General features: G+C 42.7%; 1 protein-coding gene across 1 annotated transcript in view; it reads left to right on the top strand.

Annotated features, from left to right (window-relative positions):
• GPRC5D (G protein-coupled receptor class C group 5 member D) overlaps window positions 1-20373 on the top strand; it is a 38866-nt gene that overhangs the window by 1329 nt on the left and 17164 nt on the right. Inside the window, exon 2 of the mRNA XM_040407315.1 lies at window positions 10077-11009. Coding sequence (XP_040263249.1) covers window positions 10103-11009 — 907 coding nt within the window. The 5' untranslated portion in view covers window positions 10077-10102. The remainder of the gene's footprint in view (window positions 1-10076; window positions 11010-20373) is intronic.

Here is a 20373-nt window from a genome sequence, read left to right as displayed (position 1 = left end):
GAAGGAGCGACCGAGCGAGCGTCCTCCTCTCAGTGCGCCTGCGCCGACTGAAGACAGGTACGGCGCAGGCGCCAGATTTTGAATGGAAACAGGGCCAGCAGAGAGAGATCCCGTCCGCTGGCCCTGTCAATCAACATGCGGAAGGGGCGTCTTTAGGATAGGAGGATGCGGCTGCTACCAGCAAGTAGCCGCCCTACTTGCTAGTAGCAAGGTAATTTGCATATTTTAAAAGTACGTTTTTAACAGAATCTGCTGAACGAAAATGATTAATTACAGTATGTATGCATAAATCGCATTATAGGCATTATAAGTAACCAAAAAAAAAAAAAACTGTTTAGTGGGGTGACAGAAGCCCGTTAAATACATGTATTTTTGCTGTGTTTGACATTGACCTTTAATTTAAAAATAAGCAGTTTCATGGAAAATTAAAATCACAGTAAAATATGTGGGCACCTCATTCATAGTTTTAGGCTGGTGCTACATTATGACTTAGGCTGCCACAAGCGCAATGCAACCAAAGATTGCAGTGTAGCATTGCCGACTCACATCATAATTGAAGTGAATAGGGGTGCAACCTGACTTACCAGTTGGTGCGACTGCGACTCCAGAATTGTAAAAAATCCAGCAGTGTTGGATTTTTTTTTTTGCAAGTTGCTTTATGACGCCAGTCACTGACTACAAATAGTCATGGCTTAGAGGCAAAGTGGGAATGGCTTGAGATGCACCATTTTGTAGCATTTGGCTCAAATCTAAGTCACAAAAGAAGCCACTAAATTGCTAGAATATAGTAAGGCTACTTTCACACTAACGTTTTGAGCGGATCAGTCATGGATCTGCAAAAACGGATCAGTTACAATGATACAACTGCATGCATCTGTCATGAATGGATCCGTTTGTATTATCTGTAACATAGCCAAGACGGATCAGTCATGAACTCCATTGAAAGTCAATGGGAGACGGATCTGTTTTCTATTGTGCCAGAGAAAACGGGTCCGTCCCCATTGACTTACATTGTGTCAGGACGGTTCCGTTTGTATTATCTGTAACATAGCCAAGATAGATCCGTCCTGAACTCCATTGAAAGTCAAAGGGAGACGGATCCGTTTTCTATTGTGCCAAAATGTGTCAGTTTTGCTCAGTTTCGTCAAGCTGCAGGCTGCGTTTTGTTGTCCGCCTCCAGAGCAGAATGGAGACTGATCGGAGGCAAACTGATGCATTCTGAGTGGATCCTTTTACATTCAGAATGCAATAGGGCAAAACTGATCAGTTTTGGACCGCTTGTGAGAGCCCATGACGGATCTCACAAACGGAAAGCTAAAACGCGAGTGTGAAAGTAGCAGTATCTAGTCCTGAACCAAAGTTATCACCCAGCCTGAGCCACTGTTATAGATTTGGTATATGTTTAGACAGCTTTATGCTGTACGTCTGCTCTGTTGTCTATTTCGCTTACAGCTCTATGGAACAAAACATAGTAGATATGCTGAAATTGAACATCTCATTCTTTACATGATTTTTTTTATTGTTTTATGCTGTCTTTTTTGCCATTTTTCACTGTTATTTTTCCTAACGTTTTAACCATGTATTTTTCTGGATTTTTTCATGACCTATAGAGAATCCTATGAGACAAATTCCTGAAAAATTATGTTTAAATTGTGTTTCTTTCAATACAACAAAAAAACAAAAAAGATCCCCCCAAAAAACTTTGTATATAGTGGATTTCATAATGTAGTATAGACTTTGAAGTAAAATCTGGAGACATAATTAAATGGTAGAAGTAAGGGTAAAATGCCATAAAGAATGCTGTGAAGAAATTCCAAAAACAAATAAAACCACACGTGTGCAACCAACCTAATAGAAAGAGAGCTTTATTTTGCTGCCAGTACTGATGATTAACCCCTTCTACCCCAGGCCTGCCCAGGCCATTTTTTGCAAATCTGACATGTCACTTTTTGGTAATAACTTTGGAATGCTTTTACTTATCCAAGCCATTCTGTTATTGTGTTCTCGTGACACATTGTACTTCATGACAGTGGTAAATTTGAGTCAATATATTTGGAAACATTCACAATTTTTTAAATTTGAATTTCTCTACTTTTAGTACAGATAGTAATACCTCATAAAATATGTATCAATCAACATTCCCCATACCATATGGTGGCATCATTTTGTAAATGTCATTTCATTTTTTTTTAGGACTTTAGACGGCTTAGAATTTTAGAAGCAAATTTTCAAGAACCATTTTTTAAGCACCAATTCAGTTATAAAGTGATTTTGAGGGCTTATGTAATAGAAACCACCCATAAATGACCTCATTTTAGAAACTACACTACTCAAATTATTCAAAACTGATGTTACAAACTTTGTTAACCCTTGAGGTGTTCCACAAGAATTAAAGAAAAATGGAGGTGAAATTAAAAAAAATCTTTTTTTGGCAGATTTTTTTTTTTCTTGCAACACAAACCAGCAAAATAAACCTCAATATGCATTACTCTGATTCAGCAGTTCACAGAAATACTCCATATGTGGTGGTAAACTACTGCAGGGGCACATGGCAGTGGTCAGTAGGAAAGGAGCGCCATATGGTTTTTAGAGGGAAGATTTTGCGAGAATGGTTTTTGGGCACCATTTTGTATTTGAAGAGACCCTGAGGTACCCTACAGTGGAAACCCTCAAAAAATTACCCAATTTTGGAAACTACACCTGTCAAGGAATTTATTAAGGGGTGTACTGAGCACTTTAACCTCATAGGCATTTGACAGAATTTAGAAACACTTGGCTGTGAAAATGTGAAGTTGCTTTAGCCCCAAATATTTCATTTTTGAAGGGTGTAAAAGGAGAAAAGCACCCCATAATTTGTTACCCATTTTCTCCTGAATATGGCAACACCCCATATGTGGTGGTAAACTGCTGTAGGTGCACATGGCAGAACTCAGAAGGTAAGGAGCACCATATGACTTCTGTAGCGCAGATTTTGATGGATTGGTTTACGGGCCCCATTGGTTTTTATTTTTTAGGCTATTGTCTTGGGGGCTTATTGTTTGTGGGATGAGATGATGTTTTCATTGGTACCATTTTGGGGTACATATGACTTTTTGATCACTCAATATTACATATTTTGTAAGGTGAGGTGAAATGAATGTTCTGGCACTGTTTTTATTTATTTTTACAGCATTCCCCTGACAGGGTAGATCATGTGATATTTTTATAGAGCCAGATAGACATGACAATACCTAATATGTCTATATATTTTTTTAAAGTTTTACACAGTAAAAATATTTTTTAAAAGAATAAAATATTTTTTTTGTGTTGCCATTTTCTGAGAGCCATATTTATTTTTTATTTTTTGGGTGATTGTCTTATGTAGGGTCTCATATTTTTCAGGAGGAGATGACAGTTTGATTGGTACCATTTTGAGGTACATAACACATTTTGATCGCTTTGTATTACACTTTTTGAGAAGCAAGGTGACCAAAAATGGCTGTTTTGGCACAGTTTTTATTTAGTTTTTTTTCTGGCGTTCATTTGACAGGGTTGATCATGTGATATTTTTATAGAGCTAGGATATGGATGCAGCAAAATAGATGCAGCAATAACTAATATGTCTATTTTTCTTTTTTTCCAATTTTTCCCCCCACAATTTTATATAACTTAATTATGGGAAAAGGGCGCTTTTTTTACTTGGAACTTTTATTTTTTATTCTGTAAAATGCTTTTAGTTTTTTTACTTTTTTTTGTCCCATTGTGGGACTTCAACTTTTGTTGGTCTGATCCCCTCTACAATGCATTACAATACATGTGTATTGTAATGCATTGGCTGTCAGTGTAATACACTGACAGCCTGCTTTCCTGTGAGACCCATGGGGCTGTGTGTCACAGGTTTCCCTAGAAGGCAAGCCCTGATGCCTGTGGAAGGCATCAGGCTGGCCTCCCAGCCATTGGGTCCCAGTCCCTGCAGCCCAGGGTCCCGATGGTACGGGGAGGGAGTCCCCTCCCTCCACAATCTCCGTACATGCCGCGATCATGTTGCATACAGAGGGTTAAAGCACCAGTATGAGTGTCTTCACAGATGCTGGCATATATAGCAGAGGCTGTCAGTGACTGCCGGGCCCCTGCCGCTGATCGGGTGGGCGCAGTTCCTGTACGGCGCTGGGGCTTAATTCACATCCCTTAGTGCTTTACATGTATGGTGTCAGTCATGAAGGGGTTAAAGATAAATGATAACTCTCTGTAAAAGCAATGTCATGTGTGGGCACCATTTAATCAACAAAGCTGGCAAACTCTAATTACTCCTTGCAAGTGTTTGATGTTGGGTTGTGTTTATAGGAGATGCTCAGAAGATAAATTTTGACTGTGACTTTTAAGTATCTTAAAAGCCATTTTAAAAATATCTAACATGTATTTGTTTCAATTTCTCACCGTTTTCAAGATCTCTGCTTGCATTCATTCAAGGGAAACCCTTTATGTTTAATTCCAGTGGATAAACATCTGTTGTGGTCATGTGATAGACGTATAGGTCCTGTGCGTATTACAAGACATAACTCTAATAAATAGCTCAAACTGATTCTAATGACTGCAAAAAGAGATCTTAATATGTATTGAGGAATTGATTGAGAAAATATATAACGTTGTTATTATACAATGAATAAGTTACTTTTAATTATTGAAATGTTTGCAGCATTTTCTTTTTAATCTGCAGGCAGCGTGTTATAGGGCAGCTGAACAAATTGATATATAGCTTAGTGGGAAAAGATTCAGCAAAACTTGTAATGTATACATTTACATAAATCTCTATCTCTGCCAAGTGTACAGCCATCAATGACTGACAGCTTTCTACAGTACTGTATAAAGGTTTTCAGCAGGTATAGGAAAAATACTACAAAGTAGGAATGCTTTAAAAAATAGTAGTTTTAATTATTTATTTTTTATCAATTAAGAAAATACAAAGTGAAGGAAATAAAGAGAAATCCAATTCAAACCAATACTTGGTATGACTACAATTTTCCTTCTAAACAGCATCAGTTCTTCTGGTACACCTTTTTAAAACTTTAGTATAAGAGCAGTGGTGTAACTAGAGTTCTATTGGCCCCCAGGGCAAAGATTGGATCGGTACCCCCCACCCCGTGCCCGGCTGAACCCTCTGTGACCACGATCGTTACACCCCTGGTCTCTGGTAATAATAATATCTCCCACCTCCACTAATGTACTTATAGCACCCACAATAATATCCCGATAGTGCCCTTCCACTGCCCCCAGTAATATCCCCCACTGCCCCCGGTAATGTTCCCCACTGCCCCAGGTAATGTTCCCCACTGCCCCAGGTAATGTCCCCCACTCCCCCAAGTAATGTCCCCCACTCCCCCAAGTAATGTCCCCCACTGCCCCCCCATTTCATTTGAGACTAATTATAATAGGGGCCTGATGCTAGAGCATATATGATGCAGGTGAGTTGAGCGCTCTGATGGGGCACGCCCTGAAGTACAATGACAGTGCCGGGCCCCGTTAAATGTGAGCTCACCCCCCGGTTGCAGTCGCACCCTCTGCGACCACAATCGTTACGTCCCTGTATAAGAGATAGTTAAGCCAAGGAGCTGTTTTTTGGTTTGTGCTATTTTATACAGTGAAATCAATTAGATGAACAGCACTCCTATAATGGAGCCGATCAACAGAAAAACTTACTTATTGCAGGTGTGAACAAACCCTTAGCTGGTTGCTAGGAATATGTTCACACGACCTAAATGTCACACGTTTTGGCACTAATTTATTGTGCACTGAAATTCATAGGAAAACTGTTAAAACTAGAATAATATGGCCATTTTTTTTTTACCGGTATTGCAAGAATCTGTACAGAAACTGCAGGATAACTGCTTGCAGATTAGCCCCATTGAATGGTGCTAATATGCAGTCTGATCCATGCGTAATACAGAATGAGCAGCAGAATAGTTTTTTCACCATTTATTTTAAGCAGTAGAAAGATATAGTTAAAACTGCCATATACAGTCGTGGCCAAAAGTTTTGAGAATTACATAAATATTGGAAATTGGAAAAGTTGCTGCTTAAGTTTTTATAATAGCAATTTGCATATACTCCAGAATGTTATGAAGAGTGATCAGATGAATTGCATAGTCCTTCTTTGCAATGAAAATTAACTTAATCCTTAAAACAACTTTCCACTGCATTTCATTGCTGTCATTAAAGGACCTGCTGAGATCATTTCAGTAATCGTCTTGTTAACTCAGGTGAGAATGTTGACGAGCACAAGGCTCGAGATCATTATGTTAGGCTGATTGGGTTAAAATGGCAGACTTGACATGTTAAAAGGAGGGTGATGCTTGAAATCATTGTTTTTCCATTGTTGACCTGCAAAGAAACGCGTGCAGCCATCATTGCTTTGCATAAAAATGGCTTCACAGGCAAGGATATTGTGGCTACTAAGATTGCACCTCAATCAACAATTTATAGGATCATCAAGAACTTCAAGGAAAGAGGTTCAATTCTTCTTAAGAAGGCTTCAGGGCGTCAGAGAAAGTCCAGCAAGCGCCAGGATCGTCTCCTAAAGAGGATTCAGCTGCGGGATCGGAGTGCCACCAGTGCAGAGCTTGCTCAGGAATGGCAGCAGGCAGGTGCGAGCGCATCTGCACGCACAGTGAGGCGAAGACTTTTGGAAGATGGCCTGGTGTCAAGAAGGCCAGCAAGGAAGCCACTTCTCTCCAAAAAAAACATCAGGGACAGATTGATCTTCTGCAGAAAGTATGGTGAATGGACTGCTGAGGACTGGGGCAAAGTCATATTCTCCAATGAAGCCTCTTTCCGATTGTTTGGGGCATCTGGAAAAAGGCTTGTCCGGAGAAGAAAAGGTGAGCGCTACCATCAGTCCTGTGTCATGCCAACAGTAAAGCATTCGGAGACCATTCATGTGTGGGGTTGCTTCTCATCCAAGGGAGTGGGCTCACTCACAATTTTGCCCCAAAACACAGCCATGAATAAAGAATGGTACCAAAACACCCTCCAACAGCAACTTCTTCCAACAATCCAACAACAGTTTGGTGAAGAGCAATGCATTTTCCAGCACGAAGGAGCACCGTGCCATAAGGCAAAAGTGATAACTAAGTGGCTCGGGGACCAAAACGTTGACATTTTGGGTCCATGGCCTGCAAACTACCCAGATCTTAATCGCATTGAGAACTTGTGGTCAATCCTCAAGAGGCGGGTGGACAAACAAAAACCCACTAATTCTGACAAACTCCAAGAAGTGATTATGAAAGAATGGGTTGCTATCAGTCAGGAATTAGCCCAGAAGTTGATTGAGAGCATGCCCAGTCGAATTGCAGAGGTCCTGAAAAAGAAGGGCCAACACTGCAAATACTGACTCTTTGCATAAATGTCATGTAATTGTCGATAAAAGCCTTTGAAAAGTATGAAGTGCGTGTAATTATATTTCACTACATCACAGAAACAACTGAAACAAAGATAATAAAAGCAGTTTAGCAGCAAACTTTGTGAAAACTAATATTTGTGTCATTCTCAAAACTTTTGGCCACGACTGTGCATGGGGTGCCTGTCATGAGACAGCTATCTCCCTTTGGTACCCTAATAGGATGCCTGTCATCATTATACTGACAGGCATAATACACTGCAGTACAGAAATAGTGCAATGAATTTTACTGGGGATTAAGTCTCCAGTGGTCTCTCATAGTTGGACTTAAAACTTTAAACAAATCTAAATAAACAAAAATACACAAATAATTGGTAGTTATCTCCACATCTGTATTGACCAGAGGTGAACCTAGGCGCCCTCCCAATGCCAAATTGTCAACCTAAGTTCTTTCCTCCAGCCCTACTGTTAAAGACATATGTGGAGCACCAAGGTTTTGCAGTGCTGTGCTCTTGTTGTGAGCTGCAAGGACCTGTGAATCAGGTCTATATGTGAAGATCCCTCGTATTCCTGGGTATTCGTTATAGCGGTCTTGCCGCTTTGACTTTCCAGGACCTGTTTGTGGCGTCCCACGTGGTTTGCTGGGCGGTCAGATGACTTTCGATTCCAGGCGGGGTTTTCGAATTCCCTTTAGCGTCCGATTATGGATATAAGTCTCTTTCCTTTATCGTCTCTCACTGTCTTTTACCATACGCGTTTCGGGGTACAGGAGCCCCTTCTTCAGTGGACTTATATCCATAATCGGACGCTAAAAGGAATTCGAAAACCCCGCCTGGAATCGAAGGTCACCTGACCGCCCAGCAAACCACGTGGGACGCCACAAACAGGTCCTGAAAGGTCAAAGCGGCAAGACCGCTATAACGAATACCCAGGAATATGAGGGATCTTCACATATAGACCTGATTCACAGGTCCTTGCAGCTCACAACAAGAGCACAGCACTGCAAAACTTTGGTGCACAAGCGGACCGATCACAGGAGTGGTAAAGTACTTTGCAAAAAACTGTAGAAATACTATTGACTTCTTTATCAATTGTGTGGTTTATAGTCACTATACAAGTTTTGGATGGTTATCGCATATGCCTTTGAATTATAACTGTTGAGAACAATTGATAACAGTTAGGCCTACCAGGGCCTCAGAGACTCAGCGCTATCGAATTTTAGTCATTTTTATAGAGGTTTTACACACGTGTTATTTTAATGTGCATTGTTTTTTACTTTTAATGTGTATTGATTTTTATGATTTCATGCAACATGTTGTCAATATCTTAAAGTGTGATATATATAAAATAATTTTCAGACACTATCCAACTTGTCTATATGATTGCCCGATATTGAGTGACGCCCAACTCTATCTAAATCTTTCTACCGCATCAGCAATAGGGAGTGCTGTGGGGCAGTGCACCTTTTCTATTAGTGGACAGTGAGTGAGCCACCAATTTCTGTTATTTTCTGATATTTGGAATATATTACATATAGAACTCCAAAACATACTGGTGGCAATTAATTCATAACTTCTAAGGGTCCATTCACACGTCCGCAAAAGGGTCCGCACCCGTTCCGCAATTTTGCGGAACGGGTGCGGACCCATTCATTCTCTATGGGCCCGGAAGTGAAGCGGAGAGCACACTATGTGCTCTCCGCTTCCGCATTTGCGTAGCGCGGCCCCGAACTTCCGAGTTTCGGCCATGAACTTCCGGTCTGCAGCTCTGCAAAAGATAGAACATGTCCTATTCGGACAAGAATAGGCATTTCTATAGCGGGTGTCGGCCGGGTGTGTTGCGGATTCGCAATTTGCGGGTCCGCAACACACCACGGACGTGTGAATGGACCCTAATAGAAATAATAAAGGAAAAGGACAACATGGAGCCATAAGAACAGATTTTCCAGAATTGTTATTACATGGGGAATGCATAAAGCTATTAAAACAGGAATGTCAGGACTGGTGAAAGGTCTTGATTAAATCCTAATTTTATGCTCACTGCTGTACCCATATATTGATCACTGATGAGGGTGATCTAATGGGCAATTAGATACTGTAAGCAGGTTGTGTCTTTGCTGCATAGTGTACCTACAAAGTGTACCTACAAAGGAAACCCCTGTAATGTCACTGATGATGTCACTGAGGCTATGTAACTCTCTGCCATAGGATGTTGTGATGATTGATTCATAGAACAAATTCAAGAAGGGCCTGGATGTCTTTCCTGGATGTTGGTATTGAATAGTTATTTCCATAGAGGCAAGACAAATCCATTTGCAGACCTGAGTGGCAGCAGCACTGGGAAAGCATCACGCCCTTTGTCTTTTGTTGGCTCTGCTCACCTTTCTTCAGATGGCTGCCTGGTTTGCTTATGACTGTAATGACCTGACCATGCAACCCCTTGGTCACCAATGTCTATCCTAAAACAATTCCTTTTATGGGTCCATGTACTTCTTTATAGTTTGTTAAAAGGTTTTTATTTTATGTGCCATAGATAAAACAAGGAACTAAAACTATTGCACCATGGAGTCAAGCTTTACTTGTGTAATGAATATGATATGTTCTATCTGGCAATTCTATGACTTATGAACAAAAAATAGCATAGATTAGTGATTTAATGTTTAAACTTTACTAATTAAAACACTTTTTTATATTTTTCTGAACAGAACCTGCCAGACCGGACACAGACAAGATGTCTTGTAATGTTGCTAATGACTACATATTCTTGTGCAGCGCAGAGGATGCGTGGGGCATTGTACTGGAAACACTGGCTGCAGCTGGAGTTGTATTTACAATCGCCCTCATGCTCGCACTTCTTATTATAGTACCACGTATTTGTGACAATGCCAAACGGGCTTTGGTTCCTATTCAATTCATCTTCCTCATTGGCACACTTGGAATCTTTGGTCTTACATTTGCCTTTATCATTAGACTTAATAGACAGACCTGTCCAACACGTTTCTTTCTATTTGGAGTCCTATTTGCCATCTGTTTTTCTTGTCTTTTAGTTCATGCTAGTAAATTAGTAAGACTGGTCCGAGGTGGACTGGGTATGTCATGGTGGGTAATGCTAATCACAGTCATTGCCCTATCATTTGTGCAAATTATTATAGCCATTCTCTATGTAGCAATCTATCTAGGAAGAAATATGGACCAATGTGATCTGGATCAGGCAAATCTTAGTGCCCGTAACATTGACTTTGTGCTTATACTTATATATGTTTTGGCATTGATGGCTATCACATTTCTGGTATCAATGATTAGTATGTGTGGGCCTTGTAGATACTGGATACGACATAGTGCCCATATTTATGTAACAATGTTTTTCTCAATTGCCATTTGGGTAGTTTGGATTACCATGTTGCTAAGAGGAAATATATCTCTGGGCCGTGCCCCTCAGTGGGATGACCCTGTGAGAGCCATAGCCTTAGTAGCCAATGGTTGGGTTTTCCTAATTTTGTACATGGTTCCAGAGCTTTGCTTGATGACAAGACACCAACCAGATTGTGCCAAACAGATCAACCAATCACAACCACATCTTCTTCGGCAAACTGTTGGAGTAGACAATCGAGTCTTTTCTCAGGAAGATTTATCCCAAGGTAGGTTTTCATGCATGATATATGTAATTCATTTTTGCTAAGGATATTCCATCAATATCTGATCGGCAAGGGTATGACACCCCATACCCCCACCAATCATCTATTCTGCAGTAGATTACTATTCTTGTGTGTCAGACAGATAACAATAGTTCTTTCTATTGATAGGAATGCACAGTAAAGCTATCCATATTTTGTGGACCTGTTTTTTCAAGACCAATATATGCACACAGCCATGGCCGTAACTATAGCCATAGCAGCCATAACACTTGCTATGGGGCCCAGAGGTTGAGAGGGCCCAATCAGGTGCAAGAACATTGTACTTCTTGTGGGGAACAACAATTTGATAGATTTTTGCTATAATGTGGGTTTTCTGTCAACTGAGCTGACACTAGTGCTTTATCACTTTTATTACAAATGCTATGAGTTGTAAGGTTAATTTATTAAAAAGGGAGCAGTTAATGTAGAATAGAAAGTGTTAACACATAAAGCCATAAAGTACACTTTATTGGGCTGTCACCAGGCATCAGTCATCAAAGGTATATATAGTCAAAATGATCTTCTGATATGTTGTACATAGAAGGTCACATATGTGAGATCTGAAATCTTGATATAACAGTGGTTGCAGAACAAAGAAATCTCATGCAGCATTCTAATCAAAGGGCCATAGAGACATTGTAAGCAAAGGGCGAGTGGATCTATTGCAGATTTCATGATTTTGTTTGGAAGCCGGTGGCTGGTCCGAGGTTCCTGAAATCATGATCCTCCTAACCACTCACATGTATCTATGACATAGAAGACTATCTTTGCTGTATTTCCCCTTTAAGTACTCTGCTAATGTTAATGTATTGTATCAATTGTTTTAAAGGGGTTGTCCGGGATTGGGGACATGGGTGTACATGTACAATGGTCCCCTAAATATTACATTCATGCCTGTCCTTCCCTTACCAGACATTTCTGATGGCCCTTTTTTACTTCACAAATTTTCAGCCGGAAGTGCAGTTTCTTTCACCGTCAGTGACGTACCGGGTCCCTTTCTGCATAGCGAAGCCTCTTCTTCCGCTCTTCTTCCGGTGACGTCACAGTCAGCCTCTAATTATTCCAAGCGCATGGAGGGGCAGTAACTAGGCGGCAACAGACCGCGCTAAGCCACGCCCCTCATCACGCTAAGCCACACCCCTCACCGGGCAGGACACATTCTTAGCAAGGAAGGAGGCGTTTAGGGGTGTGACTAAGGCGGAGGAATAGTTGCGGCAGGAGGCGGCATATGAATTAGGGGGTGTGGCTGCACGGAGGAGCAGGCACACACTCGAAACAACGCGATGCTGCGCTGGGACCCAGAAAGCATCGAGGCAGGAAGTTACCGCACACAAACAGAAAGGTAAACAATCAGTGGGGGACTGTAGGAGCCCTGCTGAAGTGTAAAAATACCTAAAAACATCTGGGGGGACCTTCAAACCGCTATTAATGTTAATTTAACTGCTTTTAAAAAAAAATCTTGATCCCGGACAACCCCTTTAATATGAAGAACTGAAAACATAGGGGCACATTTATTAAGATGCCAGTCTTAATTGTGCCTGTGCTGCTGGAGGAAGCGCCAAACCAATGTGGAGGCGCAGGCCTCTACATAACTTTGTCTCTTCCTCTAACAGAACGTGTGTTAAGATTTAACTTTCATATGAGAGGATCCAGTGGGATTTCTTTGGCCATTTTGACAAGTGTGTATTTCAATATGCCACAAAGTAGCGTATATCAGTACATGAATAGGCCCCATAATCTTTATTATTTGGGAACTTGACATTTCAAGCTCAAAATATTTTAGTGTGAAGTAAATATGAGGAGATGATGGTATCCAAAAAGGTCATTGGCACAGAAAGAGTTTTCTTCACATTACTGGGGGCATAATGTTTTCTGTGTAATGTTCACATAGTACCTTTGTAACAACAGGCACAATTAGGATGTGTTTGTTTTCCTGGTATTCATTGCTGCTACGTTGTGTTACGTAATGCTGGGGCTGGTTGGTAGCCTGGGGGGCAAGCACTCAGCTCTGGCACATGTGTAGCGGCCCACCCCTAGGCCTAGTTCACACGAACGTGTGTGATCCGCAATACACGGCCACAGTTCCGTGTGCATTCCGCATTCACTTCAATGGGTCCGCAAATCCGGAATTGCGGAACAGCCGCACGGAACGGGACCCCTCGGAAGCAGTACGGAGTGCTTCCGTGGGGTTTCGTCCCGTACTTCCGTTCCGCAAAAAGATAGAACATGTCCTATCTTTTTGCGGAATGGGCGGATCGCGGACCCATTAAAGTGAATGGGTCCGCGATCTGATGCGGCTGACCTACGGCCGGTGATCGTGCATTGCGGCCCGCAGCACAGGCACGGGTCACAGACGTTCGTGTGAACTCGGCCTAAGGCCTCCTGCACACGAACGTATTTTTTTGTGGTCCGCAAAAACGGGTCCCGTTTTTCCGTGATCCGTGACCGTTTTTTCGTCCGTGGGTCTTCCTTGATTTTTGGAGGATCCACGGACCTGAAAAAAAAGTCGTTTTGGTGTCCACCTGGCCATGCGGAGCCAAACGGATCCGTCCTGAATTACAATGCAAGTCAATGGGGACGGATCCGTTTGACGTTGACACAATATGGTGCAATTTCAAACGGATCCGTCCCCCATTGACTTTCTATGTAAAGTCAGGAGTTAATATACCATCGGATCGGAGTTTTCTCCAATCCGATGGTATATTTTAACTTGAAGCGTCCCCATCACCATGGGAACGCCTCTATGTTAGAATATACCGTCGGATTTGAGTTACATCGTGAAACTCAAATCCGACAGTATATTCTAACACAGAGGCGTTCCCATGGTAATGGGGACGCTTCAGGTTAGAATATACTAAAAGAACTGTGTACATGACTGCCCCCTGCTGCCTGGCAGGTGCTGCCAGGCAGCAGGGGGCAGCCCCCCCCGCCCCCCCCCCGTAGTTAACACATTGGTGGCCAGTGTGGCCGGCCCCCCCCTCCATCCCCTGTAGTTAACTCATTGTTGGCCAGTGCGGCCGCCCCCCCCCCCCTGTAGTTAACTCATTGGTGGCCAGTGGGCCCCCCCTCCCCTGTAGTTAACTCATTGGTGGCCAGTGCGGCCGGCCCCCCTCCCTCCCCTGTAGTTAACTCGTTGGTGGCCAGTGGGCCCCCCCCCTCCCTCCCCTGTAGTTAACTCGTTGGTGGCCAGTGGGCCTTCTCCCCTCCCTCCCCCTCCTAATTAAAATCTCCCCCCTATCATTGGTGGCAGCGTAGTGTACCGATCGGAGTCCCAGTTTAATCGCTGGGGCTCCGATCGGTAACCATGGCAACCAGGACGCTACTGCAGTCCCGGTTGCCATGGTTACTTAGCAATTTGTAGAACCATTATACTTACCTGCGAGCTGCGATCTCTGCATCGGGCCGGGAGCTCCGGACCCATCCGTGTGCATCCGTGTTCTTTCACGGACCCATTCAAGTCAATGAGTGAACCGTTGGCCGTGAAAAAAATAGGACAGGTCATATTTTTTTCACGGCCAGGAAACACAGATCACGGATGCGGCTGCAAAACGGTGCATTTTCCGATTTTTCCACGGACCCATTGAAAGTCAATGGGTCCGCGAAAAAAAACGGAAATCGGCACAACGGCCACGGGTGCACACAACGGTCGTGTGCAGGATGCCTAAGGCCTCTTTCACACTACCGTTTTTTTTTTTCGTTTTGCGGTCCGTTTTTTGCAGTCCGTATACGGTCCGTATACGAAACCATTCATTTCAATGGTTCCGCAAAAAAAACGGAATGTGTTCCGTATGCATTCCGTTTCCGTATTTCCGTTTTTCCGTTCCGTTGAAAGATAGAACATGTCCTATATTTGGCCGCAAATCACGTTCCGTGGCTCCAATAAAGTCAATGGGTCTGCAAAAAAAAACGGAACACATACGGAAATGCATCCGTATGTCTTCCGTTTCCGTTCCGTTTCCGTTCCGTTTTTTCTGAACCATCTATTGAAAATGTTATGGCCAGCCCAATTTTTTCAATGTAATTACTGTATACTGTATATGCCATACGGAAAAACGGAACGGAACGACGGAACGGAAACGGAAACACAACGGAACCAAAAAACGGAACAACGGATCCGTTAAAAACAGAACGCAAAACACTGAAATGGACATACTGTAGTGTGAAAGAGGCCTAAACCTGTATAACTCTGCCTACCATATAAAGGCGTTATAAGTAAATGGGCTTTAAAATCGCAACCGCTTGTGTTTTCATGTTGAGATAGTACACACATGTGCAATCCCAGATACAGGACATGATTGAGTCTGTACAACAGCATAGTCATTAGAGGGACCAGATTTACCAACTCCTGAGCTGAAGAGACTCAATTTACTATAATGGGGTCTACTTAGGAAGCTGCTTCTTTAACCCTTTCAGGACCAAGGCATTTTTCACCTTTCTGCCCAGGCCATTTTTGCAAATCTAAAAACGCTTTTACTTATCCAGGCCATTCTGAGACTGTTTTCTCATCACATATTGTACTTCATGACAGTGGCAAAATTGAGTCGATATATTTCACCTTTATTTATAAAATAATCTAAAATTCACCAAAACTTTTTATTAAAATACCAAAGTTACCAGAAATTTGCAAGTTTCCAAGTTTCTATTTCTTTACTTTTATAATAGATAGTAATAAGGCTACTTTCACACTAGCGTTCGGAGCGGAACATCAGACGGATCCGTTCCTATAATGCAGACGTTCGCATCCGTTCAGAACGGATCCGTCTGCATTATAACTTAGAAAATTTTCTAAGTCTGAAAGTAGCCTGAGCGGATCCGTTCAGACTTTACATTGAAAGTCAATGGGGGACGGATCCGCTTGAAGATTGAGCCATATGGTGTCATCTTCAAGCGGATCCGTCCCCATTGACTTACATTGTAAGTCTGGACGGATCCGCTCGCCTCCGCACGGCCAGGCGGACACCCGAACGCTGCAAGCAGCGTTCAGGTGTCCGCTCACTGAGCGGAGCGGAGGCTGAGCGCTGGCAGGCAGATGCATTCTCAGTGGATCCGCCTCCACTGAGAATGCATTAGGGCCGGACGGCTGCGTTCAGGACCGCTCGTGAGCCCCTTCAAACGGAGCTCACGAGCGGACACCTGAAAGCAGGTGTGAAAGTAGCCTAACTCCAAAAATAGTTATTACTTTACATTCCCCATATGTCTACTTTATGTTTGGATCATTTTGTAAATGCCATTTTATTTTTGGGGGACATTAGAAGGCTTAGAAGTTTAGAAGCAAATCTTGAAATTTTTCAGAAAATTTCCAAAACCCACTATTTGAGGACCAGTTCAGGTCTGAAGTCACTTCGTGAGGCTTACATAATAGAAACCACCCAAAAATGACCTCTCTGATGCACCCCTAGAGTAGAAACTCCAAAAAAAGACCCAATTTTGGAAACTACTGGATAAGGTGGCAATTTTGTTGGTACTATTTTAGGGTACATATGATTTTTGGTTGCTCTATATTACACTTTTTTTGAGGCTAAAAGATAGATTAAAAAATAGCTGTTTTGCCACAGTTTTTTATTTTTTGTTATTTACAATGTTCATCTGACAGGTTAGATCATGTGGTATTTTTATAGAGCAGGTTGTTACGGACGCGGACCTAATATGTATACTTTATATATTTATTTATGTTTTACACAATAACAGCATTTTTGAATAAAAAAAAAATCCTGTTTCAGTGTCTCCCTATTTATTTTTATTTTTTGGGCGATTGTCTTAGGCTGGGTTCACACGAGCATGTCTGGATAAGTTCCGGATGCGTCCCGGTGTGTTGCGGCAAACCCGCGCGAGTAGGAATGCAATTGCAGTCAGTTTTGACTGCGATTGCGTTCCGATGTTCAGTTTTTATCGCGCGGGTGCAATGTGTTTTGCACGCGCGTGATAAAAAACCGACTGTGGTACCCAGACCCGAAATTCTTCACAGAAGTTCGGGCTTGGGATCGGTGTTGTGTCAGATCACATGCTCCAATAACATGGGCCATCACCGCAGTGATGTACCATGTGATTGGAGCATGTGATCTGACGTCACCAAAGGTCCTTTAGCCCATAGTTCATCTTTTAAAGAACTAAAGACCGGGAGAACTACGCGAACAAGAGGAGAAGGTGAGTTAATTTTTTTTATTTTTTTTAACCCTCAATTGATCACCTACTAAGCATTCTGTATTCAGAATGCTATTATTTTCCCTTATAACCATGTTATAAGGGAAAATAATACAGTTTATAGACTGTCACCTAGCAACCATGCGTGAAAATCGCACCGCATCCGCACTTGCTTGCGGATGCTTGCGATTTTCACACAACCCCATTCACTTCTATGGGGCCTGCGTTGCGTGAAAAACGCAGAATATAGAGCATGCTGCGATTTTCACGCAACGCATAAGTGATGCGTGAAAATCATCGCTCATCTGAACAGCCCCATAGAAGTGAATGGGTCCAGATTCAGTGCGGGTGCAATGCGTTCACCTACCGCATTGCACCCGCGCGGAATACTCGCCCGTGTGAACGCAGCCTTAGGGTACTTTCACACTTGCGTTGTTTGATTCCGGCAGGGAGTTCCGTTGCCTGAACTGCCTGCCTGATCAGGCAAACTGTATGCAAACGCATGTCATTTTTTCTGACTGATCAGGCATTTTTCTGACTGATCAGGATCCTGATCAGTCTGAAAAATGCCTGATCAGTCAGAAAAATGCATTGCAATACCGGATCCGTTTTTCCGGTGTCATCAGGCAAAACGGATCCGGTATTTATTTTTTTCTAAGGCTACTTTCACACTTGCGTTGTTCTTTTCCGGCATAGAGTTCCGTCACAGGGGCTCTATACCGGAAAAGAACTGATCAGGTATGTCCTCATGCATTCTGAATGGAGAGTAATCCGTTCAGTTTGCATCAGGATGTCTTCACTTCAGTCGTTTTGACTGATCAGGCAAAAGAGAAAACCGTAGCATGCTACGGTTTTATCTCCGGCTAAAAAAACTGAAGACTTGCCTGAATGCCGGATCAGCCATTTTTTCCCATAGGAATGTATTAGTGCCGGATCCGGCATTAAGAATACCGGAATGCCGGATCCGTCCTTCCGGTATGCGCATGCGCAGACTGAAAAAAAGGTGAAAAAATAAATGCCGGATCCGTTTTTGCCGGATGACACCGGAAAGACGGATCCGGCATTTCAATGCATTTTTTTGACTGATCAGGCATTTTTAAGACTGATCAGGATCCTGATCAGTCTTACTAATGCCATCAGTTAGCATACATTTTGCCTGATCCGGCAGGCAGTGCCGGATCTCTCTGCCGCAAGTGTGAAAGTAGCCTAATTTTTAAAGGTCTGCGCATGCGCAGACCGGAAGGACGGATCCGGCATTCCGGTATTTTAAATGCCTAATACATTCCTATGGAAAAAAATGCCGGATCCGGCATTCAGGCAAGTCTTCAGTTTTTTTCGCCGGAGATTTTTCTCTTTTGCCTGATCAGTCAAAATGACTGAACTGAAGACATCCTGATGCATCCTGAACGGATTACTCTCCATTCAGAATGCATGGGCATAAAACTGATCAGTTCTTTTCCAGTATAAAGCCCCTGTGACGGAACTCTATGCCGGAAAAGAAAAACGCTAGTGTGAAAGTAGCCTAAGGGCTCTTTCACACCTGCGTTATTGTCTTCCGGCATAGAGTTCCGTCGTCGGGGCTCTATGCCGGAAGAATCCTGATCAGGATTATCCTAATGCATTCTGAATGGAGAGAAATCCGTTCAGGATGCATCAGGATGTCTTCAGTTCCGGAACGGAACGTTTTTTGGCCGGAGAAAATACCGCAGCATGCTGCGCTTTTTGCTCCGGCCAAAAATCAGGAACACTTGCCGCAAGGCCGGATCCGGAATTAATGCCCATTGGAAGGCATTGATCCGGATCCGGCCTTAAGCTAAACGTCGTTTCGGCGCATTGCCGGAGCCGACATTTAGCTTTTTCTGAATGGTTACCATGGCTGCCGGGACGCTAAAGTCCTGGCAGCCATGGTAAGTGTAGTGGGGAGCGGGGGAGCAGTGTACTTACCGTACGTGCGGCTCCCCGGGCGCTCCAGAGTGACGTCAGGGCGCCCCAAGCGCATGGATCACGTGATCGCATGGATCACGTCATCCATGCGCATGGGGCGCTCTGACGTCATTCTGGAGCGCCCCGGGAGCCGCACGGACTGTAAGTATACCGCTCCCCCGCTCCCCGCTCCTACTATGGCAACCAGGACTTTAATAGCGTCCTGGGTGCCATAGTAACACTGAAAGCATTTGGAAGACGGTTCCGTCTTCAAATGCTTTCAGTACACTTGCGTTTTTCCGGATCCGGCGGGCACCTCCGGCAACGGAAGTGCATGCCGGATCCCAACAACGCAAGTGTGAAAGAGGCCTAAGGCAAGTGTTCCGGATTTTTGGCCGGAGCAAAAAGCGCAGCATGCTGCGTTATTTTCTCCGGCCAAAAAACGTTCCGTTCCGGAACTGAAGACATCCTGATGCATCCTAAACGGATTTCTCTCCATTCAGAATGCATTAGGATAATCCTGATCAGGATTCTTCCGGCATAGAGCCCCGACGACGGAACTCTATGCCGGAAGACAATAACGCAGGTGTGAAAGAGCCCTTAGGTAGGTTATCATTTTTTGTGGGATGAGATGACGGTTAGATTGGTACTATTTTGGGGTGCATATGAATTTTTGATCACTTGGTATTACACTTTTTGTGATGTAAGGTGACAAAAAATGACTTTTTTTATGGTGTTCACCTGAGTGGTTAGGTCATGTGATATTTTTATAGAGCAGGCCGTCATGGATGTGGCAATACCTGATATGTATACTTTTTTTTATTTATGTAAGTTTTACACAATTATATCATTTTTGAAAAAATAAAATCATGTTTTAGTGTCTCCATATTCTAAAAGCCATAGTTATTTCAGTTTTTGGGCGATTGTCTTAGGTAGAGTATTTTTACGGGATGAGATGACTGTTTGATTGGCACTTTTTTGGGGTGCATATGACTTTTTGATCGCTTGCTATTACACTTTTTGTGATGTAAGGTGACAAAAAAATTACTTTTTTGACACAGTTTTTATTGTATTTTTTTTACGATGTTCACCCGAGGGGTTAGGTCATGTGGTATTTTTATAGAGCAGGTTGTTATGAATGCGGCGATACCTAATATGTCTACTTTTTATTTTTTTACATTTAACACAATAAAAGCATTTTTGAAACAAAAAATAATCATGTTTTAGTGTCTCCATAGTTTTTATTTATTTTCGGGGCGATTGT

This window comes from Bufo bufo, chromosome 9, assembly GCF_905171765.1.
Source record: "Bufo bufo chromosome 9, aBufBuf1.1, whole genome shotgun sequence".
In the NCBI taxonomy this organism is placed as follows: domain Eukaryota; kingdom Metazoa; phylum Chordata; class Amphibia; order Anura; family Bufonidae; genus Bufo; species Bufo bufo.
Note: the sequence above shows the minus strand (reverse complement) of the source record. Positions and strands in the feature narration are given on the sequence as shown.